This window comes from Mytilus edulis, chromosome 7 (assembly GCF_963676685.1).
Source record: "Mytilus edulis chromosome 7, xbMytEdul2.2, whole genome shotgun sequence".
NCBI classification, from domain to species: Eukaryota; Metazoa; Mollusca; class Bivalvia; order Mytilida; family Mytilidae; genus Mytilus; species Mytilus edulis.
Genome location: NC_092350.1, coordinates 8,529,497 through 8,555,960, shown reverse-complemented (window position 1 = coordinate 8,555,960; position 26,464 = coordinate 8,529,497). Strand labels below are relative to the sequence as shown.

The following is a 26,464-nucleotide window of genomic DNA, read 5'->3' as shown; positions in this document are numbered from 1 at the left end:
ATTTGTAATTGCTAGCAATAACGGATGGCACCCTTCCCCCATTGCCAGGTGAGCGGCAGCCATTTTGAAAATTCCAAACTCAAAAGTCAAGTCTTCATAAGCTAGGCAACATTTGTTATAAGTTTCATTAAATTTAAAGCATTTTGAAGTTTTTCATATTTTTGCTGTTTCCATGGTAACGGCGGCCATTTTTAATATTCCAAAGTCAAACCCCCGCTGCAATTTTTTCCCTCCATAATCATATACCATTTAATGTCTCTAGAATAAATTTAACATTGATGTTCTGGAATGTTCTGTAAAAATTCAAAGTTTTGACCTTTTTGCATTGTTTCCAAGGTAACAACAGATATTTTGAAAATTCCAACGCCAAATTCCACATCTTCCAATGTTGCTCATCGTTACTGTGAAGTTTCATTAAGTTTTGAGCATTTTGATATTTTTGAAATTTTTGGTGTAGTTTCCATGGCAACATAGTAGTTCCAATGAGTGTCAAAATCATCCAACACCTGTATATAGTGGGCACCTACATTGTATTAAAATATAATGTTTCTGAGTTAAAGCATATCCAAACAGTTCACCAAAACAAAAAACAGGATTTTTTCACATTTGTTCTGTTTCCATGGAAACGGTAGCCATCTTGAACCATTCCATGCTTACTGCAACTCTGCACATGGGGGTCCTTACTATAGAAGAGTTCCATCATCATTGGTCCATTGGATTTCGAGAAATCACCTGGACAAAATGTGTTGCAAGAAAAATAATAATAAGAAAAAAAAGAAACGTAGAACTAGATTTGCTATTGCTAGCAATAGCTGAGGATGGCACCCCGTACTGCACATGGTCACAGTAGCATCAATACTTATGAGTGTACAAAAGTCAAATATCTATTATACATGTGGGAATCAGCATTTCTTCACACACACGACAACAACCCCCTCCCCCCCCCCCCCTTTTTTTTTCTCTTCCGTTGAATACGTTTCAGTTCTATACATAGTTTGGGAATCCTTTTTAAATCTAAAATTAGACACGCGCGCAAGTAGGAAGGTGGTGTCACGTGATACTGAAGTATATTATCGTGGACTTAGCATATTAATATTCTTTCTAGAGGGGACCTTGGACAGACAACACGTGTATATATTGACGGAGCGGCGTACTAACTGTTCAATTTATTCTTCAATAGCTCGCGTATCACACAATACATGTAACTTATCGTGTACAATTAAATTACATGTTTATCGATTGATTTCAGCTAATGTGTAGATTTTAACAGGTGTGTCATTCACGGATATGTACTTTAACGCAAGTGCAGAAATGTCAGTAATTTGTACTCTGAGTGTTTCTCGTTATCTCGGTGGCGATTTTCTCTGTAAAGCGCGATTTTTGTATAGAAAAGAAGCACGTTAAATAAAATACATATTTTTATTCTAGCATATTCTAGTACATGTTAGCAGTACAGCATTACGTGCACATACTCCTGATTACGTGGAATTGTTGTTATATTTTAAAAAAAAATGCAGCTTAAGTGTATTTTCCCGTAGGGTCAATGTTAAACTTTTGTCCAGTTTCCATGGCAATGGCGGCCATTTTGGAATTTCCTAATATGGTCATAACATGTAGGCATACCAATATATCATTTAATGTCTCTAGAACAAATTTAACATTGATGTTCTGGAATGTTCTGTGAAAATTCAAAGTTTTGACCTTTTTGCATTGTTTCCATGGTAATAACAGATATTTTGGAAATTCTAACGCCAAATTCCACATCTTCCAATGTTGCTCATCGTTACTGTGAAGTTTCATTAAGTTTGGAACATTTTGAGATTTTTGAAATTTTTGGTGTTGTTTCCATGGCAACATAGTAGTTCCAATGAGTGCCAAAATCATCCAAACACCTGTATATAGTGGGCACCTACATTGTATTAAAATATAATGGTTCTGAGTTAAAGCCTATCCAAATAGTTCACCAAAACAAAAAACGGGATTTTTTCACATTTGTTTCGTTTCCATGGCAACGGTAGCCATCTTGATGGTGCCATACCCCACTGCACTATAAAATGTTGTGGTCTACATTATGGTATAGTTTCATCAATATGGTTGAAGCTAATTCGGAGAAATAGTATGGACAAAAAAGTGTGGAAGAATAAATATAATAATAATAATAAGACAAAAAGAAACGAACAATAACAATATGTCACCCCAACTCCGTTGAGGGTGCCATAATAACAATACGTCACCCCAACTCCGTTGAGGGTGCCATAACTAGATTTGTAATTGCTAGCAATAACGGATGGCACCCTCGTACCCCCATTGCCAGGCGAGCGACAGCCATTTTGGAAATTCCAAAGTCAAAGAGTGCGTCTACACCTGCAGGTTTTCATTTTTGCAAAATTTCATTAAGTTTGGAGCATTTTGAAATTTTGGACAATTTTGCTGTTTCCATGGTTACGGCGGCCATTTTGGAAATTCCAACTTCAAAATGCAACTCCGCACATGACAGTCACTATTCCTGTAAAGTTTCATCCAGTTTGCAGCACATAATTTTTTTTGGAAATTTTGAACATTTGTGCTGCAACCATGGTTACAGTAGATAATTCCAAAATTCTAAAAGCAGACATCTCATTGCCACATGTCATGTTATATATCAATACAGTTTCATTAACTTTGGTGCACTACTCTCTGAGAAAATGCAGATTTTATGCATTTTTCCATAGGGTCAATGCAAAACTTGGCCCTAGTTTCCATGACAACGGCGGCCATTTTGAACTATCAAAATATTGTCTTGACATCTTGGCATACTGGAGAACATTTTCATAAAGTTTCATGTCTCTAGAATAAATTTAACATTGATGTTCTGGAATGTTCTGTGAAAATTTAAAGTTTTGACCTTTTTGCATTGTTTCCATGGTAACAACAGATATTTTGGAAATTCCAACGCCAAATTCCACATCTTCCAATGTTGCTCATCGTTACTGTGAAGTTTCATGAAGTTTGGAGCATTTTGATATTTTTGAAATTTTTGGTGTAGTTTCCATGGCAACATAGTAGTTGCAATGAGTGCCAAAATCATCCAACACCTGTATATGGCCGGCACCTACATTGTATCAAAATATAATGTTTCTGAGTGAAAGCATATCCAAACAGTTCACCAAAAGAAAAAACTGGATTTTTTCACATTTGTTCTGTTTCCATGGAAACGGTAGCCATCTTGAACCATTCCATGGTTACTGCAACTCTGCATTTGGGGGTCCTTACTATAGTAGAGTTCCATCAACATTGGTCCATTGGATTTCGAGAAATCACCTGGACAAAATTTGTTGCAAGAAGAAAAATAATAAGAAAAAAAAGAAACGTAGAATAACAATATGTCACCCCAACTCCGTTGAGGGTGCCATAAAAAAACAAAAAGAAACGTAGAATAACAATATGTCACCCCAACTCCGTTGAGGGTGCCATAATAATAATAATAGTAAAGAAACAGAGGAAAAGCAATATGTCACCCGACATTGTCGATCGGGTGACATAACTAGATTTGTAATTGCTAGCAATAACGGATGGCACCCTTCCCCTATTGCCAGGTGAGCGGCGGCCATTTAGACAATTCCAAACTCAAAAGTCAAGTCTACATAAGCTAGGCAACATTTGTTATAAGTTTCCTTAAATTTGAAGCATTTTGAAGTTTTTCATATTTTTGCTGTTTCCATGGTAACGGCGGCCATTTTGAATATTCCAAAGTCAAACCCCTGCTGCATTTTTTGCCCTCCATAATCATATACCATTTAATGTCTCTAGAATAAATTTAACATTGATGTTCTGGAATGTTCTGTGAAAATTCAAAGTTTTGACCTTTTTGCATTGTTTCCAAGGTAACAACAGATATTTTGGAAATTCCAACGCCAAATTCCACATCTTCCAATGTTGCTCATCGTTACTGTGAAGTTTCCTGAAGTTTGGAGCATTTTGAGAATTTCGAAATTTTTGGTGTAGTTTCCATGGCAACATAGTAGTTCCAATGATCACCAAAATCATCCAACACCTGTATATAGTGGGCACCTACATTGTATTAAAATATAATGATTCTGAGATAAAGCATATCCAAACAGTTCACCAAAACAAAAAACTGGATTTTTTCACATTTGTTCTGTTTCCATGGAAACGGTAGCCATCTTGAACCATTCCATGCTTCCTGGAACTCTGCACCTGGTGGTCCTTACTATAGTAGAGTTCCAACAACATTGGTCCATTTGATTTCGAGAAATCACCTGGACAAAATTTGTTGCAAGAAAAATAATAATAATAAGAAAAAAAAGAAACGTAGAATAACAATACGTCACCCCAACTCCGTTGAGGGTGCCATAACTAGAATTGCCATTGCAAGCAATAGCGGATGTCACCCTTCCCCCCATTGTCACTAAGCGGCAGCCATTTCAAAAACTTTTAACAGTGAATGCACATATATGCATGGCAATACATCTTTCCGGAAATTTTCAGTACATTCACAGCATTTTAAAAATTTCACATTTCTGCCGTTTCCATAGCAACGGCAGCCATTTTGAAAATTCCAAAGTCAAAAGTCTCATCTATACATTTCAGTTAACAATAATATTAAGTTTCATTAAGTTTGGAGCATTTTGAAAATATTTGACATTTCTGCAGTTTCCATGGCAACGGTGGCCATTTTGGAAATTCCAACTTCAAAAGTCTGATGCAGTCTTGACAGTGAACAATCATATTAAGTTTCATTAATTTTGGAGCATTCTGAAATTTTTGAAATATTTGATCCTGTATCCATGGTAACATAGTAGTTCCAATGATTGTCAAAATCATTCAAAACCTGGATATAGTGGACAACTATATTGCATTAAAATTTGATGATTTTAAGTTCAAGCATACCAAAGTTATTCACCAAACCCGGACGTATTTTGAGCATTTTGACCTTTTTGCACTGTTTCCATGGAAACGGCAGACATTTTGGAAATTCCAACGCCAAATTCCACATCTACCAAAGTTGCTCATCGTTATGGTAAAGTTTCAAAAAATTTGGAGCATTTTCATATTTTTGAAATTTTTGGTGTAGTTTCCATGGCAACATAGTAGTTCCAATGATTGCCAAAATCATCCAAAACCAGTATATGGGTGGCACCTTCATTGTATTAAAATATGATGATTCTGAGTTTAAGCATCTCCAAATTATTCCAAAAAAACAAAAAGTGGAATTTTTCACAATTGTTCCGTTTCCATGGAAACGACAGCCATTTTTTATGGTCTTAGACCCTACTGCAACCCGCAATTTTGTGTTCCCTATTATACTTAACTATCATTAAGATTGGTTCCATTGGCTCCGAGAAAAGTGGCGGACAAAATAGTTGGAAGAATAATAATAATAACTAGAATTGCCATTGCAAGCAATAGCGGATGTCACCCTTCCCCTATTGCCACTAACTGGCAGCCATTTCAAAATGGTTTAACAGTGAATGTGCATATATTTATGGCAATACATCTTTCTGTAAATTTTCAGTACATTCAGACCATTTTAAAAAAATTTCACATTTCTGCTGTTTCCATGGCAACGGCAGCCATTTTGAAAATTTCAAAGTCAAAAGTCTCATCTGTACTTGCCAGTTAACAATAATATCAAGTTTCATTAAGTTCAAAGCATTTTGAGAAATTTTGACATTTTTGCAGTTTCCATGGCAACGGTGGCCATTTTGGAAATTCCAAAGTCAAAAGTCTCATCCAGACTTGCCAGTCAACTATCATATTAAGTTTCATCAACTTTGGAGCATTTTGAAATTTTTGAGATATTTGATCCTGTATCCATGGTAACAGAGTAGTTCCAATGATTGTCAAAATCAATCAAAACCTGTATATAGTGGACAACTATATTGTGTAAAAATTTGATGATTTTAACTTCAAGCATACCAAAGTTATTCACCAAACCCGGAAGTTTTTGGAGCATTTTGACCTTTTTGCATTGTTTCCATGGAAACGGCAGACATTTTGGAAATTCCAACGCCAAATTCCACATCCACCAAAGTTGCTCATCGTTATGGTAAAGTTTCAAAAAATTTGGACCATTTTCATATTTTTGAAATTTTTGGTGTAGTTTCCATGGCAACATAGTAGTTCCAATGATTGCCAAAATCATCCAAAACCAGTATATGGGTGGCACCTTCATTGTATTAAAATATGATGATTCTGAGTTTAAGCATCTCCAAATTATTCCAAAAAAACAAAAAGTGGAATTTTTCACAATTGTTCCGTTTCCATGGAAACGGCAGCCATTTTTTATGGTCTTAGACCCTACTGCAACCCGCAATTTTGTGTTCCCTATTATACTTAACTATCATTAAGATTGGTTTCATTGGCTCCGAGAAAAGTGGCGGACAAAATAGTTGGAAGAATAATAATAATAACAAAGAAACAGAGGAAAAGCAATATGTCACCCGACATTGTCGATCGGGTGACATAACTAGATTTGTAATTGCTAGCAATAACGGATGGCACCCTTCCCCCATTGCCAGGTGAGCGGCAGCCAGTTTGAAAATTCCAAAGTCAAATAGTGCTTCTACAGATGTCTAGTACCATTTTTGCAAAGTTTCATTAAGTTTGAAGCATTTTGAAATTTTGGATAATTTTGCTGTTTCCATGGTAACGGCGGCCATTTTGAAAATTCCAAAATCAAAAGTCAAGTCTACATAAGCTAGGCAACATTTGTTATAAGTTTCCTTAAATTTGAAGCATTTTGAAGTTTTTCATATTTTTGCTGTTTCCATGGTAACGGCGGCCATTTTTAATATTCCAAAGTCAAACCCCCGCTGCAATTTTTTGCCCTCCATAAACATATACCATTTGATGTCTCTAGAATAAATTTAACATTGATGTTCTGGAATGTTCTGTGAAAATTCAAAGTTTTGACCTTTTTGCATTGTTTCCAAGGTAACAACAGATATTTTGGAAATTCCAACGCCAAATTCCACATCTTCCAATGTTGCTCATCGTTACTGTGAAGCTTCCTGAAGTTTGGAGCATTTTGAGAATTTCGAAATTTTTGGTGTAGTTTCCATGGCAACATAGTAGTTCCAATGATCACCAAAATCATCCAACACCTGTATATAGTGGGCACCTACATTGTATTAAAATATAATGATTCTGAGAAAAAGCATATCCAAACAGTTCACCAAAACAAAAAACTGGATTTTTTCACATTTGTTCTGTTTCCATGGAAACGGTAGCCATCTTGAACCATTCCCTGCTTCCTGCAACTCTGCACATGGGGGTCCTTACTATAGAAGAGTTCCATCAACATTGGTCCATTGGATTTCGAGAAATCACCTGGACAAAATTTGTTGGAAGAAGAAAAATAACTAGATTTGCGATTGCAAGCAATAGCGGATGGCACCCTTCCCCTATTGCCAGGTGAGCGGTAGCCATGGTAACGGCGGCCATTTTGGAAATTCCAAACTCAAAAGTCAAGTCTACATAAGCTGAACAACATTTGTTATAAGTTTCAATAAATTTGAAGCATTTTGAAGTTTTTTGTATTTTTGCTGTTTCCATGGTAACGGCGGCCATTTTGAATATTCCAAAGTCAAACCCCCGCTGCAATTTTTTCCCTCCACAATCATATACCATTTAATGTCTCTAAAATAAATTAAACATTGATGTTCTAGAATGTTCTGAGAAAATTCAAAGTTTTGACCTTTTTGCATTGTTTCCATGGTAACAACAGCGATTTTGGAAATTCCAACGCCAAATTCCACATCTTCCAATGTTGCTCATCATTACTGTGAAGTTTCATTAAGTTTGGAACATTTTGAGATTTTTGAATTTTTTGGAGTAGTTTCCATGGCAACATAGTAGTTCCAATGAGTGCCAAAATCATCCAACACCTGTATATGGTGGGCACCTACATTGTATTAAAATATAATGATTCTGAGTTAAATAGTATCCAAAAAAATCACCAAAACAAAAAACTGGATTTTTTCACATTTGTTCCGTTTCCATGGTAACAGCAGCCATCTTGAAAGTGCCAACCCCAAAAAGCAAATCTTCATCTGGTGGTTAACATTATGGTATAGTTCCATCACCATTGGATCATACAGTGCCAAGATATGGACTGGACAAAAAGCGTGGAAGAAAAATAAAAATAATAAGAAAAAAAGAAACGTAGAATAACAATACGTCACCCCAACTCCGTTGAGGGTGCCATAATAATAACTAGAATTGCCATTGCAAGCAATAGCGGATGTCACCCTGGTCTGCAAATTGACACTCAACAGCAGCCATTTCGAAATTGTCCATCAGTAAATGCAGATTTTTGCATACATTGTATCTTCTGTTTTAAATTCCAATGAATTTGGAGCATTTTGATATTTTTTGTATTTTTGCTGTTTCCATGGTAACGGCCGCCATTTTAAAAATTCCAAAGTCAAACTACTGCTGCATATTGTTCTCCCCATGATAATATACAATTATATAACATTTAATGTCGGTAGAACTAGTTTAACACTTATGTTCTGGAATGTTCCATGAAAAATTCACCCCCCCCCCCTGAAATTATGTCTAGAGACCCCCCAGTTGAACAAAAAATGTACCATGTTGAAGTGTGCATGGGTCTCTTAATATCAGAGAAGTTTCATATAAATTGGAACACATTTCTATTTTTCACATTTTTGCTGTTTCCATGGCAATGGCAGCCATTTTTTTAATTCCAAAGTCAGGTGCAAAACTACACATGGTGATTAACATTATGTTATAGTTCCATCTACATTGGTCCATTCAGTTCCGAGAACTAAGCTGGACAAAAAGTGCGGAATAAGAATAAGAAAAAAAGAATCGTACAATAACAATATGTCACCCGACCTCCGTCAGGGTGACATAACTAGAATTGCCATTGCAAGCAATAGCGGATGTCACCCTTCCCCTCATTGCCACTAAGCGGCACCCATTTTAAAACAACTTAACAGTGAATGCAGATCTATGAATTGCGATATATCTTTCTGTAAATTTTCAATACAATAACAGCATTGTCAAAAGTTTCACATTTCTGCTGTTTCCATGGCAACGGCAGCCATTTTGAAAATTCCGAAGTCAAAAGTCTCATCTATACATGCCAGTAAACAATAATATTAAGTTTCATTAAGTTTGGAGCATTTTGAAAATATTTGACATTTCTGCAGTTTCCATGGCAACGGTAGCCATTTTGGAAATTCCAACTTCAAAAGTCTCATGCAGACTAGACAGTCAACAAATATATTAAGTTTCATCAAGTTTGAAGCATTTTGAAGTTTTTGAAATTTTTGACATTTCGGCTGGTTTCTATGGTAACACAGACCATTCCATATTTTTAATGGCAGATACTCCATTGGTACATGGAAGGGAACATACCATCAGAGTTTCAATGAATTTGACCTACCATTTTAAGGAAGTAAATGCCACTTTTAAGGTTTTTTAAAACGTTTTGACCATTTTTGCCTTGTTTCCATGGTAACACAAGACATTTTCAAAATTCCAACGCCAAATTGCACATCTACCAATGTTGCTCATCGTTCCTGTGAAGTTTCATTAAATTTGGAGCATTTTGATATTTTGGAAATTTTTGGTGTAGTATCCATGGCAACATAGTAGTTCCAATGAATGCCAAAAATCATCCAAAACAAGTATATAGTGGGCACCTACATTGTATCAAAATATAATGATTCTAAGTCTAAGCATCTCCAAATAATTCCCTAAAACCAAAAAGTGGAATTTTTCACAATTTTTCCGTTTCCATGATAACGGCAGCCATTTTTAATGGTCCTATGACCTACTGCAACCCGAAATTTTGTGTTCCTCATTATAGTTGACTATCACTAAGATTGGTTCCATTGCCTTCAAAAAATCTGCCGGACAAAAATCATTGGAAGAATAAGAATAACTAGAATTGCCATTGCAAGCAATAGCGGATGTCACCCTTCCCCTATTGCCACTAACCGGCAGCCATTTCAAATTGGTTTAACAGTGAATGCACATATATTTATGGCAATACATCTTTCTGTAAATTTTCAGTATATTCAGAGCATTTTTTAAAAATTCACATTTCTGCTGTTTCTATGGCAACGGCAGCCATTTTGAAAATTTCAAAGTCAAAAGTCTCATCTGTACTTGGCAGTTAACAATAATATCAAGTTTCATTAAGTTCAAAGCATTTTGAGAAATTTTGACTTTTTTGCAGTTTCCATGGCAACGGTTGCCATTTTGGAAATTCTAATGTCAAAAGTCTCATCCAGACTTGCCAGTCAACTATCATATTAAGTTTCATCAATTTTGGAGCATTTTGAAATTTTTGAGATATTTGATCCTGTATCCATGGTAACAGAGTAGTTCCAATGATTGTGAAAATCAATCAAAACCTGTATATAGTGGATAACTATATTGTGTAAAAATTTGATGATTTTAAGTTCAAGCATACCAAAGTTATTCACCAAACCCGGAAGTTTTTGGAGCATTTTGACCTTTTTGCATTGTTTCCATGGAAACGGCAGACATTTTGGAAATTCCAACGCCAAATTCCACATCTACCAAAGTTGCTCATCGTTATGGTAAAGTTTCAAAAAATTTGGAGCATTTTCATAATTTTGAAATTTTTGGTGTAGTATCCATGGCAACATAGTAGTTCCAATGAATGCCAAAAATCATCCAAAACAAGTATATGCCCGGCACCTACATTGTATCAAAATATAATGATTCTGAGTTTAAGCATCTCCAAATTATTCACAAAAACCAAAAAGTGGAATTTTTTACAATTGTTCCGTTTCCATGGAAACGGCAGCCATTTTTTATGGTCTTAGACCCTACTGCAACCCGAAATTTTGTGTTCCCTTTTATACTTAACTATCATTAAGATTGGTTCCATTGGCTCCGAGAAAAGTGGCGGACAAAATAGTTGGAAGAATAATAATAATAACAAAGAAACAGAGGAAAAGCAATATGTCACCCGACATTGTCGATCGGGTGACATAATAACTAGATTTGCCATTGCAAGCAATAGCGGATGGCACCCTTCCCCTATTGCCAGGTGAGCGGTAGCCATGGTAACGGCGGCCATTTTGGAAATTCCAAACTCAAAAGTCAAGTCTACATTAGCTGAGCAACATTTGTTATAAGTTTCAATAAATTTGAAGCATTTTGAAGTTTTTCGTATTTTTGCTGTTTCCATGGTAACGGCGGCCATTTTGAATATTCCAAAGTCAAACCCCCGCTGCAATTTTTCCCCTCCACAATCATATACCATTTAATGTCTGTAGAATAAATTAAACATTGATGTTCTAGAATGTTCTGTGAAAATTCAAAGTTTTGAACTTTTTGCATTGTTTCCATGGCAACAACAGCGATTTTGGAAATTCCAACGCCAAATTCCACATCTTCCAATGTTGCTCATCGTTACTGTGAAGTTTCATTAAGTTTGGAACATTTTTAGATTTTTGATTTTTTTGGAGTAGTTTCCATGGCAACATAGTAGTTCCAATGAGTGCCAAAATCATCCAAAACCTGTATATAGTGGGCACCTACATTGTATTAAAATATAATGATTCTGAGTTAAATAGTATCCAAATAGTTCACCAAAACAAAAAACTGGATTTTTTCACATTTGTTCTGTTTCCATGGTAACGGCGGCCATTTTTTACCATTCCACTGTCTCTTGCACAACTTAACATGGCGGTTCATATTATGGTATAGTTCCATCAGCATTGGTATGACCAGTTCTGAGAAATAGTATGGACAAAATGTGTGGAAGAATAAAAATAATAATAATAAAAAGAAAAAAAAGAAACGAACAATAACAATATGTCACCCCAACTCCGTTGAGGGTGCCATAATAACAAAGAAACGGAGGAAAAGCAATATGTCACCCGACATTGTCGATCGGGTGACATAATAAGAAAAAAAAGAAACGTAGAATAACAATACGTCACCCCAACTCCGTTGAGGGTGCCATAACAAAGAAACATAAGAAAAGCAATATGTCACCCGACATTGTCGATCGGGTGACATAATAATAATAAGAAAAAAAAGAAACGTAGAATAACAATACGTCACCCCAACTCCGTTGAGGGTGCCATAAATACAAAACAAAACACAATCACCCATATATACATGTACACATTTCAAAACATGCTGGAATGCCTTGATTTTTAAATACATATGTCTGTAACTGGTATTATCAATTTAAGTTAAAGAGGTATGCAACAAAAAATAACATCAAGAAAGGCGTATATACTTACGTCATTTTAGAAAAATCCTCTATACTGTGAACAGATATATTTACGTTTTCCCCACGTGATAACCATAAGTTTTCAATGGGAGGAGGACTGACATCTTTGTAAACTACTATTGTTTCTTCTGCAAACTTTTCTAATATGTCATAAGCCCTTACAGTTATGTCCAATCTATTTCCGTCATTCCATGGTACATTGATATGTCCAAACTGTAATAGCACATCCACTGTTGGTGTATAGGCTTGTTGTGCAGACAGTGACGGACTATAAACCTCATATTTCACTTCAAATCTCACCACACCTATTTTAAAATATCCCCCAAAAATTGATACTCAGTTATAATGTTCTTACCAAAATATAATTTTCATGTTATTCAAGAGCTCATTTTTTTAAAGTCAAATACATGCGTACAGGTTCGAGAATATTTAGAAGATGCCATCCAATAAAGCTAGGGTTTAAACTTAATTAATGCATGATTCTTTGAGCATTATTCCATACCAATTTGCAGCTTTATGAAATCATTCGAAAGCAATAACTTAAGTTCAGCTTTACTTTTTATGCTTTACTATTGAAAAAGATTAATCTGAAACGTCTTTTCCCTTTGATCTGTAATTTATTTTTCATGTAATAGAAACGTTTTGATATGACATGGTATTAGTTTTTTCTCATTGTTGAAGGCCATAATGTGACCTGTATTTGTTCGGTTTTGTGTCATTTGGTCTAATGTGGAGAGTTGGCTCGTTGTTAATCATACCACATATTCTTATTGTTATATATATATATCAACTGCAAGATATGAACAATAATGTTTCGTTCTCTTATGCGGTTAACTTGATGTTGTCAACTGACCTGTATTCTGCGGGTCACACCCGTGAATCTCACCCCATACGCCGGGTGGTTAAATAACCCGTAAATTATCCGTTTTACCCGGAATTATTGATCCCTGCACCGAAACAGTTAAATGACCAAAATTACCACAAAACCATCTGTGGTCAACTTTGTAAAAATATCTATCAGTACATATCTAACAGCCAATTGATTTAGTGTAAAGACGAAATTAATAGTCAGAGCAAACATGATATTGTGCTAAATAGCTTATCTTACCATGAGCATTAGGAATTTCGTCTACACTACGTTTCCCATAATGATCATCATATTCACCGACAACGTCAGAGAGACTTCCAACACCACCCAACCAATGATTCTGTTTATGTCTAAAGTTTATAAAACGATCCCTCCATGATACTTTCAAAGTTTTGCCGCTCACAGAAATCCAAGTATAATTTGTGTCTTTTGATGATTGTTCAACAATAGTTCTTTTCCCTGCCATTGTATCAACTTTGGACTGGTTGTCGTACAGAATCACACATCGCGTAGCTTTATAATTTAGTGCTTTGTCATAGACAACGAGTGTTGTGGAGTATAGTCCTGGTGTCTTTAAAGTTATGACAGCCTATATGAACACAAATTATTAATATTTCATATCTAAATATTCATATATTGAAAATAATTTAAATAAACTATAAAAAAGCGTAAAGAATAAGCAACATAAGTCTGCATATATTTGTGTGTCTTGTATATATATATAATGTACTTTATGCGAATGTGTTATTAAGCGAATGTGTTATTCTGTGTCTAACATGTCTAACTTAACCAAACTATGACAAAATCACTGTACTGAACGCCCATAGATAAGACGACCTTACTACCCGTGATATAGCTAATATAGGACAATGGTGTAGATTAAAAATTACACATTTCGCTTAATGAACCTCTGAATATTAACACATTAACACATTACCTGAAGATCTGCGGAAGCAGTGAAAGTACTAGTAAAAAAAGTGATGCATTGAAACCGTTATTATCTTTTAATAGCTTTCTTATATATATATTAAAGATACTGCAATTCAAATAAGAAAACTTACAGCCTGACTTATGTCCAAAACAAAACCAAAAAAATAAATATAATATACAGGAAAAAACAACAGCCAGTGCATCACAGACTGTAGACTTTATACAAAGTCTTTCAGAATATGACGTGGTGTTATCAGAATAGAATACTGCTATCAATATTTATCTTATTGTCTGTGAATTCTCGCCTTGTCGGGTCAGAAATGAGGCTGTACACAGTTTAAATGTTCTTCAAGTTGTACTAAGCACTACAGTACGTGTATCATTGAATTATGTTTTTCTATCGCATTCAATAATGTATATTTTTATATACTAAATACTTAACCAACAATGATTGTTCTGATATCGGAACTTTATGGCATACAAGAAAAAATAGTTTAACGAATTAAAAAAAACATAATCACTTTTATTCGTTCGTTAAAAAAAGACATTATGGACCTTTTTCTAACTCGAACATGTCATCTTCAACACTTTGATATCAGTTTTCATATTAATTTCACTTACAGTTTACTACATGAATAATGTTTCCGTTTTGTATACGTTACTTGTCCGTTATAGATTCGTTGGAGGTCCGGTAGATAAATTCACCAACGCACTTCTACCGGACGTATAACGGATTAAACGGATGGGGAACGGACATGAACGGAAGGATAACGGATACCTACCAAATGCAAAACGGATAAATGTCAATTGAAAATTTCGCGTCACTCAGAAATGACAATTATTGCAAGGTCAGATTTCTTGAGTGTCATGATTGTCTATTACAAATGTACTCATGCTTGGATCTTGGAGTAAGAGCATGTCTTCACTGTTGAGCATCTCTTATTCAAGTCCGACAGAACTTAAATGTTTGAAATATAAACCTACTAGTTGTCGAAAGGATAAGAAGGATAAGACAAAGGAGGTGGGCAACATCATTGCTTAGTCATGAAAGATATGTATTATAATTATCGCTCACTTTGATTTTCCGCTTACTAGTATCTTGTTCATCCTTTTTATCCGGAACGCTTTCGTTAGGTGTCCGTTTTATCTGTTTGGATGTACATTTGACGTCCGTTCTGTCCGGTACGCTTCCGTTTCTCGTATGTGGCATATCTTGTAAGTGTCCGTTCTAGGCATTCGTTACCCGTCCCTTTTATTTGGCCAGTATACCAACGGACGCCGAGCGGATACAAATTTTGTCAACTGAAAACTTTTTTCATCAGTTCGGCATCCGTTAGAGCTATCCGCTAGATGTGACCGCAGCTTTAGATAGTAAAATAATAATTTTTCGGTACTAATTTTCACATCAGTCCAAAAAATCGCTGATATCAACCTAGAATTCAACTTTCATAAAATTTGGGTATGTATTGTACATATGAGAGCCCCTAAAATGTAGTTCTCAATATAATTAAATTTCTAAGAGACACCACTCTATGAAAATTAATTGATCGGCACTATTTTTTGAATTCGTCCAAGACATTGCAAATATAAACCTATGATGCAATTTCCATAAAATTCTGGCAAGAATTGTACATTTAAGAGTGCTAACAATGCAATTTTGAACAAAACTATAATAAAAAAAACCAATTTGACATAAGTTTCATAAAAAATCCGGCAAAAATTGTAAACGTGAGACCGGACAGATGAACACACAGACGGACGGACGAAAATACAAACGCCAAATATTTCCATTGACCCTGTAATGCGTTACGCGGGGTTATTTTTTTTTTTCTAAATGTACGATTTGCCCGACCTTTTTGCCGCTTACGCCCACCGAATTTGATCAAAAGACTTTTTTCCCTCTTAAGTCAATTAGTAAATTGTGTTACTTCAATTTTTCACAATCGTATTCAAACAAACTATCAATATTAAGGTGCCACAAAGATGTATTAATTTTGATCTAAACTATGACAAATGTAACCAAAACCATGACGAATTTCTAGACTCTTAACTTAATCATGTCAATCGCTTAACCAATCCATACCAATTTGGATATCTTGGTTATCTTGGGTTAATTTCTTAAAAACAACAATTTCAATTTAGATAGTTTGACTTACACTATAGTTTCAAACATTTAATTTGCTTTTTATTTGCTCATTTGAGAAGAACTGATGCAATTGTTTTGGGAAGTTACATTATCCATGACCAACTTAACCAAATTTTGACAAAATGACTGTACTAAACGCTCCTCGATATGACGACCTTACTACCCGTGTATATATATAAAGCTGAATTCTTTGATTTTTCGTTTTTACCCCATAACGGCTGACAAATTGGACCTCGTTATTTTAGTATTACAGATAAGGAGATGTCGATGGAATCTAACCCATGACGTCCAGCTTTCGTTTCGATAAACTGAGTCTCATCGATCAATTCCGACAGTATTCTGTTTTTACAAATCTCAAAATTCATTATTCTCTTTCAATTGAACGCTTAATACATAAGAAAAAATACCACCTTATCACTGAACACTATTACACTGGTGAAAATAAACTATAATTAGAAACAAACAAATAATACAAAATTACACTGTGCATCATAATGCTTCAAAAACTGAAATTCATGAATCACAAATGTTTAACCTAATCATGCTAATTGTACGAAATAATGTCATCTTAATCTCTATTTGTGATTGCGCTGTTCTTATTTCTTATTTCTTAATTTTCTCATTTTCGTTGTTTTATATTTTCATCTACGGGTCTTTAAGGATTTGTTTCTCGTTGTTGAAGGTCGAACTTTTGTTTTAATTGCTTTTTTTTTCTTTTTTTTCTTTTTTACTTCTACTGCATTTAAACTTTGGTGGATAGCTGTCTCATTGGCAATCATACCATAAATCCATATTTTATATAAAATACTAGTAGTTCATCAAGTAGCTAGCCTTAATGGACATAATCTCAAAATTCATTATTCTCTTTCAATTGAACACTATAATACATAAGAAATTATTGGCACTCACACCACATCTTCCTATATCTATATAATAATTGTTTCAGGTATTAACATTACATACAGTACTTCTAAGCAAAACGATGTTTTAATCACTATCGATGGAAAGTTAAAGAATACAAACTCATTTTTTTCTTGATATAAATAGCCCTTTTGAAAAATTAGATTTCAAAACTCATAATCGAATTAAAACATTGAATTTCGAATGAAGATGGTATTATACAATTTAAATCCTAAATAATTTTAGTTTTCTGTACTTGCATTTGTATGATGAATAGTAATGTTCGAATCTTGTGCCACCATCGATGTTCCTTGAACTAACTTTGATCCATCAGATGCCAACTCAAACACTTGATACTCGTAGTGATGCAGACCAGCCATGTCATCTTTCCATTCATCCCATGTGATAGGAACGTTTGCCTATTAAAACAAAGCGGATACATCCTTTTAACATAATATCTATCTGCTTACCGGAGGACATTTTGTAATACATGTATTACAAGTATATATAAAAAGAAATATCTTTGGCAAGTTAACATTCCTGTTTAAGGTGTCTGTTGTCAGGAATGGTACGGTTGGAAAATGCTTTAAAAAGGCAGAAAATACCAAGGGTGCATTCAAAAACCATAATTCGAGATATATAACAACGCCATTTCTAATTACGAAAAACGAAGAAAAGATCATAAAGTTAACATAACACTAAAAAAGAATACTAAGTTCTTAGTAAATATAGAGTCAAGCAAAAATTGTATTTATGTCCGGAGTAAGAAAATATTTATACTACGATCAATTGCATCACAGACTGTAATAAAAAAGGTTGTTGACAATCTAACTTGTTTTAATATATATATTTATCATATGTTTAGTAGTAAATACAGTAGTTTTGCATATGTGATAAATAGCCTGATGTTTAATCCATATCGCGCAACTTTGATGCGCACCCTTTATCGCATACCCTTTATCACACCCCTACCCTTAATCACACCCCTACTTTTTTTTTTTTTTTTTTTTTTTTTAAATAAAGTCAGTTTTGGTTTTTTTTTTGCTTAAGAAAAATTTTCCTCAAAATAGGTAAATTTTTTGAATGACGTCATTGCTTGGTATGTGACGTCACGAACGTCGAGTTTTCACATTGTATGTGACGTCACGAACGTCAAGTTTTCATATTTTTTGGGACACTAAATGCAACTATGAAAAATACAAAACATACAAATTAATACAATAATAAACAAAATATTTTTAAAACAACAGCACGCAAATTAAATTGTAAGGTAACCCAGGTGCTTCGGATAAGTAATTGAGCAGTTCTTTTAAGGCCTTTGAAACAAGACAAAAGTAGAACTGAAGGTAACCCAGTGCTATGGATCAGAAAACAGTTCATATAATATAATACTCTTCTGTTGAAATATATGATAAAGCGTATAATACATGGCAAAATCCGTATCACATGCCGTATCACCCTCGACCAATATTATCCCTCGGGCCTAAAGGCCTTTGGGCTGATATTGATGTCTCGGGATGATACGACATATGATACGGATTTTGCCATGTATTATTCTCTATTTATCGCTAATTTGTGCATTTTTCCTTTTATCTTTTTTTGTGATAATTTTTCATATCATGCTACTCGCTTGAAATGGAAAATTATCGCTAGAAACTAAGCAGGCACGTGGCGTTGCTAACGAAATTGACATGAAATTGACAACGTCGTCATATGTAAAATAGCGATAAACATATTATCATTGATCATCTCAACTCGAGATGGTCAACGATAATCTATAAATACACACATGTTGAATAGAATGTGGAGATGGCAGAACATATGTAGCTTTTAATTTTGAACTACATGTATATTTGCATTTTTGAATGATGGATGTGTGTATATTATCTCTGAGATAAAAAGACAAAAGGACTAACACAATAATAAATTCGATGTTGTACGTGTATAGACATGCTCTTTGATTACATTTTGAATTTAACCAAACCAATATACAGACGCGGATTATTTCATGCTATCAGACGTTTTTGAGATAACACTGTGAGATAGACAGTCTATCTCACAGTGTTATCTCAAAAACCAAATTATCTAAACATAGGAGGCTGATAGATACCATGAAATCATCGAACCAATCATGGTACTAAGAGGATTTGTTGGAAATTGTAGTATATTATTTTGTTGAAGAAAGATGTAACGTTCGATTTTAAGATGCTTATACTTCTATTTGTAGATGGTACTATTGATTTTGAAGACCATATTGCATTTCTATGTATCATAAACAAAAGCAAAAAAATATGGACTCCAATCTAGAAAACAATAAGTATACACTCATTCATTTCAACAATACATAAAACGAAACGATATCGGAAGGTAATAAGAATCTTGGACAGTACATCGTACAACATATTCTGAGTTGGTAAATTGGTAAAACTAAGGCAAACGCATTGTTGTAGGCCTTTTTTGAGTGACAATACCTGCCATTTTACAATTCATGAACTATATTCTTAAATGTGTAAAGTAAAATCTCTCAATTTGTACTTTTTCACATTTCTTGAGCGGTGCGAGAAAAATATTTCTCATCACTAATGACATATCTGTTCTCAGCAATTTTGTTTAATGATAGATCAAAATGTAATTATGACTTTAAACATTCTTGATTTCTTCTAAATGTTCTATTGTGACATCCAGAAAAAAAGGCGACCATGCCTGATGACGTCAAATATTAAGCAAATCTTTTGAAAGGAAGGACAAAATCATTCGAGAAACAGATTCCACCACTTTAAATCGTGTAATACGATATTCCCAAACTCTTGACAGTCAAAATGTAATTATCCAAAAAGCTCGACAAGCTTCGCGCTTTAAATATTAAAATTTAGTTGTCTCGAATGAGAAATACTGTAACATACTTGTTGCAGTAATGATATCTTTATGTTTACATCACTTTATAACACGTGGGTACCGAGAGGACTAGGGGCTATAAGGGCCATTTTTGGCCCCACCCCCAAATTTCATTTAATTTGTCATGTTGTAAGTCTATACCATAGACCTTCTGAAAATAATCAAATTTTGAGTCTAGCTCGTTTATTCTGTTGCCTAGCAACCACTAAAATGGCGGAGTTAAACTCATCAAATATGATTATTATACAGCTTTAATATATCTATATTTGAAATTAAACCTGTTTAGCATGTAGTGAATTAACCCTTGTACACTATTTAAATATTACATAATTAATTGCACATTTTTGCCAAATTCACTGTTGTTTCTCCCTAGCAACACATCTGTGCCCATGGCAACCGCGATTTGTTTTCTATTTAAAAGATTTAATTTTAAATATATTGAAACAGAAAGGCAATTTAAGATGTAAATTGTAAAAAGAAACAAACTCCAAGGTAAATATTAAGAGGGAAAGCAATATTGAAACACCAACAAACAAAACAGAACACCGGGTATTGCTGATATATACAGATTGTGCATCTGATGCTGGGTGGTGTCTCACTTATCAGCGACAAGAAGAATATTATAAAGACAAGACACATTTAGCGCTAAGAAATCTTAATATTGATTATCTTAAATAAATAGATACAGACACATGCATTAAAGGGTGTTTTCAAAAGTCAGTGTATTTCCATGACAGTAGTTATGTTTCTGGAAGGGGTTGGGGTTGAAGGGGGGGGGCACTTCTATTTACACCTTTTTTTAGCTTGAATAAGTGAAAAATTAAGAAAACTATCAGATATATATGATATAACTGTTTTTCCTACGCAATTCATGAAAAGGTATATATTTTTAAAATGTAAAACTGGGTAAGGTGACAAACCAGCGGCACCCCTATCAATTAAGTATTGAAGTACACCCCCTCCCCACCCTACCCCCTCTAGACTTATGTAAAGGATCATTAGGGTTGACTTTTCGAAATTCATCTTATTTTTATTATCTATTTCAGTCATCCAGACTTATAACCATATCATTCTATAGAATTACAAAACTGGAACATGCTACTATATCAAATAAATCTGTTTTCTTAGATTTTTTCTATATTCATTATATATATATATATATTATTTTTTTTATTGTAGTTTTTGTCAATGTGACTAGTTTACTTTTCGCCTTCACTATTCTTAGTGTCGTATGACTTGGTCTTTGATCATCATGACAATATTCATTATATATTCGTGAAAATTATTGAAAACAAGAATGTGACTTTAGTACATGGATGCCCAAATCGCAAGACTAACAATGGCCAGGAAATCCTAGGTTAGGACAGGCCCAAAAAATCGGCAGATTTAAACATGTTATTTTTGGGATCTCAAACCCCCTCTCCCTTTACCTCTAGGCAAAGTAGAAAAAAATCAAACACACAATACACACAGTAAAATTTACTTCAAAAAAGGTCTGAGTCTGATGTCAGATTCAACTACCTTGACCAAAACTTAAACCTGAAGCGAGACACAAGGACAATCGGACGAACAGACTGACATACGCACGGATGAACAGACGCATAGATCAGAAAACATAATGCCCACAAATGGGGCTCAACAACAAAGCCGGGTCACATTTTAAAATTTTCACTTCATTTGCACGCATGATTATAAAACTATTCAAAACATAACCTTTAAAAAGGTAACAGACATGTAGTATGCTTACAGACTTCAGGCTCTTGTTTCTATGCATGGAAAGGTCAATTATCCATATATATATACATTTGCAAAATTTACAGATCCTACATTGTTGGGTTGATGTTTAGACGAGTTGTATATACATAATGTACACAGCCATGTATCAACATCACTGCTGGTGATCCAATGGATAAATCTGTTGTAGAGTTGTCACAGGCTCAGGCGTACTTATATAATTATATATATATACATGTTTATACAGATATATGGATAGTCTACCTTATGCCGTTTCCGTTTTTTTACCATCATATTTTATAGAACTTGTTCTCTGTGCACATTACCAACAAAGACACATCCAATTGGAATATAGGTAGTTTCATTTTCGAAATAAATCTCGTGTTTCTCGCCAATTATGGAAATTTAAGTAAAATACCCCCCCCCCCCCCCCCCCTTTTTGTTACATAAATCATGAATCTGACCTAATACCAGAGAGAGAAGATTGCCCCATTCAAACAACAAATTTTGAATTTATAATTAGCAAAAAGATCAGAAATGTACAGATTTTGTTACATTGAAGGTCTATCTAAAATTTCATAATTAAAAAAAATGTCTTCAAAGTTGTTATTGACTCCCTTACACATGAAGTTCATTGCTGTCGGATTTTTTGAAGAAATTTCACTAGATAAACTTACGGAAATATAATTAGGAATACACTTTACATTCATAAACCAAAAAAATAAGTTTCTATAGGCATAAGAATGTATAAACTAAACTTTGTCAGATGAAAAGGTCCAATTTGGACGGCAAATTTCAGCTTTTTATTGCTCCGCTTGGCTATGAAAAATATAAATTAAACTATCGCACCAACCTTGCACCAAAAAGATTTTTTATTCGAAGTTTGATATGTATGAACATGTCAAAATGTTAAAATTTCTTATTGGTGCAAGCATGGTGCGGTGGTCAAAATTTAGAAAAAACATCAAATTTTCGGTATTTTTGCTTATTTTCCCAATTATGACGTCATTTGCACCTACCATTGTGACGTCATTGAACCTTTTTTAGTTAAATAAAAACATTTTTTTTAAATCATTTACTCATATTCTAATAATTTATGGAGAAAAATCTGCTCTGTTAGAATTTTTATTATCTTGTAAATCTGGGGCCATTTTAGGCCATTAAAGCCCCTACTCCATAGCGTATATTGGCGCCAGCTAACATGATTAACTCCGCCACATTCTATGTGCCTGACCCAAGTCAGGAGCCTGTAACTGCCTGGTTGTTATTTGTTGTTGTTGATCATATGCGTTGGGTTTTTTTACAGTTCTTGTATTGTTATGTTGAACCACTGTCCCAGGATTAGGGGAGGGATAGGCGCCCACTAACATGTTTAACCCCGCCACATTCTCTATGTATGTGCCTGTCCTAAGTGAGGAGCCTGTAATTCAGAGGTTATCTTTTGTTGTTGTGTGACATATTTGTTTTTTCATTATTCATTACTTTGAAAATAAATTAGGCCGTTGGTTTTCTCTTTTGAATTATTTTACATTTTTCACTTTTACATTTACAGCTGACTACGCGAAATAGACTTTGCTCATTGTTGAAGGCCGGACGGTGCAATCATATCGCCTCTTCTTTTTATATGAACATCGTTTTATATCCTTACAGTTATGATCATAATTGCGTTGGTTTCAGTATGCTTTAAATATGAAGTCTTCGATTTTTATTCGAATATCACTAAATAATGTAAAACCCATTGATCGACTGGAAAATGTACCTGTCCCAAGTCAGAAGCCTGTAACTTAGTAGATCTTTGTTGTTGTTGTATATAATATATGTTTTTTGTTTATTGATTTCTACATAAATAAGTTTGTAAGTTTTCCCATTTTTAGGTTTTTTTTATAGCTTTCTTTGTGATATGAGTTTTCCCTCTTGATCAGGCCGTTCGGTGACACATACTTGCTTCCGTCCTACGTCATTTTGTCTCTTGTGGAGAGTTGTCTCATTGGCAAGCAAATCATATCTTCTTATTTTTATACTGCATGTTTAGGATCTTTTTAAAAATAAAATGACCCTTTTGTTTTAATGTTTTGCACTTTTTATATCAAATTTATAACTCATAAAAGAATACAAGCAACACGTAGGTCTAACATATTTTTAACATTTAAATCACCTTTTCTGTTACATCTGTTGTTTTTACAGGAGGAGTTGAACATTTACTTTTATCTGCAACACACTGGTGGTAGGGCTTAACGAGATCCCACTGGAAAATGTAACTTTGCGAATGTGTCTTTCCTTTTAATGATACCCGTATAACTTTGTTGTATGCCTCTCTATTTATGTATTTCAAGTATCCTCCACTCTTCAAGGTCCATTTGAAGGTCAATCTATTTGAAATTAAATCGGAATACACAATGATAGCTTTTGAATCAGGTGAACGCATTTCACAAAGTTTTAAACCGGCGTCACACATCAGCGTATAGCTCCGACGTACCCCGGGCGTGTTAAAAAATCATGTACGCTGTCAATACGCAGTAATTTTGGATGCATTCAACCTGTCAATCGTATCTGTAACGTGTGCACAACGAGCTTTAAGCGTGTATTGGGCGTACGAGAAGCGTACCTAAGCGTTTATCGGGCGTTCAAGAAACGTATGGTTGCGTATTCCTGGCGTTTGTCTAACGAAGATGGAACGCAGCCTACGAAGGAAAAAAGTGTCTTGAACGTGCATTTGAGACGCGTCCCGGTCGTATCTTGGACGTTCTATTATCGGATGTTTGTTAAATACACAACCGCATCCGTTTTAGTTAAAGTCGAACGATCTCGAAGTGACAGTGTGCACAAAGCTGAGTCCACAAACGTAACATCTTCAAATTACAAAAACCCTTTACGACGTCGGCATTTCCCCCAAGACAACGTAACCGTAACAAAAACACTGGACACTTAGTTTATCACATAACTTTAAACATTCACGTTCAACATATTTCTTTTTTGTTCGAACAAGAAAGTGCAGCAAATGCACATTCTGAAAATATAAATAAATATATGCTGAGAGCAGTGTAATGGAAATATATAGCGACTTTGTCGTGGACCCTTTTCAGAAAATAGCGTTAAAACGTCATTTCTTTAGATTGTAACATAATAGCTGGACATTTGAAAAATGTAGGTGTTCAGTCTGTATTATCGAATCATTCATATGTTGCAGATTATATTAAACCTCTAGATATGCACATTTGGAATACCAAGTTATTTTGAAAATAAAAAGATTGCAATTACATTTTTCTTCTTACCGATTCTTCCATTTTGATTATAAGTCCTTCCTAATTACTACTTCTTACACATATCGAAGATTTCCAAACTTATGTACCATGTCGTTTTTTTTATACTTTTTGCGGTAAATTTCATATGATGTCTGAGTCCAAATCTTAACAATTCTATTATACGTTAATGCGGGAAAATATGTTGAATTTGTATAAGTTTTAGTTCAAAAATTCTATTTCATGCTAAATTAATGTTACAAGTTACACCGTATTTTTACCTTTTTCTATATGTCCGTTTCATGCTTTATAGATTAAATTTTGATTTACCTTACTAGTAATGTGGATTCTAATGGCATGCGTTCATCATTTTATTATAAAAAAAAATCTTCTTTAAAAAATATTTTAAACACAGTTGTATAAAACTATTTTAAAATTGCATTTTACAGTCGCCGTCAACTTTGTGCATGCCGTCAGTGTATACAACGTGCCCTAAACGTGTCTCAAACTTGTCTGTAGCGCTTTAAACGCGCTTGTAGCGTATGTATAACGTGCGTGTAGCGTACAGGTATACGCTAGACACACGCTTGAGCTGGATGCAAATTTATATGCTGCATAGAAATGTTCTCGAGTTGTAGCGTTCACCAAGCGTATACCTTTGTATTTCGACGTACTTAAAACTTATGCAACGCGTGTTTAACGATTGATTAGCGTTCCTCTGGCGTGCAACTAACGTATACCGATTTTGTCAATTTTCTCTGTACGTATGGTGCACTCCGGTCTATACACCAATGTGTGACGCCGCGCTACGTTTAACAACATGATTTAAACAAAGATAGCAATCAAGTAATCAGTTTTGAATTAATAATAAAGTTTAACTAAACTGGTTAATTCCTATGCATACCTGTAACCATGACTTTTTTCCCAGGCTGATATATCTATTGCACCACTTGGTTTTTTCTTGTTGCAAAATGTTTCCGACTTCGGTAGGTTTTCATTTGAAAAGCAGGTATAACTTTGAACTTCCGTGGAATGATTTCCGCCTAAAATATGCATATTTGCACTAAATAACTCATTAAACATATTAAAATCAGTTTCATATATAATAGGTTGAAAACAAATTACAATGTATATTTATTCTTTTGATGACACAACATTTTTGTTATTCAATTTTGTCTTTTTTGGAGCTCATGCAATTCACTCGGCTTTTTTTTGTAACCTTCAATCAATTTACGAGATTTTAACATCATAGAGTCGAACAGTTAGTGTCGTCTGCCATATATGTGGTTTTGTGATACAACTATTGTCGTCTTTGGTCATATTAACGGCCGACACTCGGCTAACCGAGAGATTGGTCGGTTAATCTATATTGAGTATGCGGCTATATCGGCGGTTGGTTTGTTAATCGGGTTGGCTAAAGTCTGTTAATCAGGTGTTATCGACAAAATCATTGAAAGTTCAGCATGTTTCATTGTATAACTTTCTAAATATATTTTCAT

At 34.4% G+C, this 26,464-nt stretch overlaps 1 protein-coding gene across 1 annotated transcript in view; it reads right to left on the bottom strand.

Annotated features, from left to right (window-relative positions):
- LOC139482930 (uncharacterized) overlaps nucleotides 1-26,464 on the bottom strand; it is a 96,789-nt gene that overhangs the window by 49,554 nt on the left and 20,771 nt on the right. Inside the window, exons 8-12 of the mRNA XM_071266958.1 lie at nucleotides 25,870-26,008; nucleotides 23,882-24,095; nucleotides 17,358-17,516; nucleotides 13,362-13,710; nucleotides 12,264-12,558 (exon numbers count right to left, since the gene is read on the bottom strand). Of these exons, the coding sequence (XP_071123059.1) occupies nucleotides 12,264-12,558; nucleotides 13,362-13,710; nucleotides 17,358-17,516; nucleotides 23,882-24,095; nucleotides 25,870-26,008 (1,156 nt within the window). The remainder of the gene's footprint in view (nucleotides 1-12,263; nucleotides 12,559-13,361; nucleotides 13,711-17,357; nucleotides 17,517-23,881; nucleotides 24,096-25,869; nucleotides 26,009-26,464) is intronic.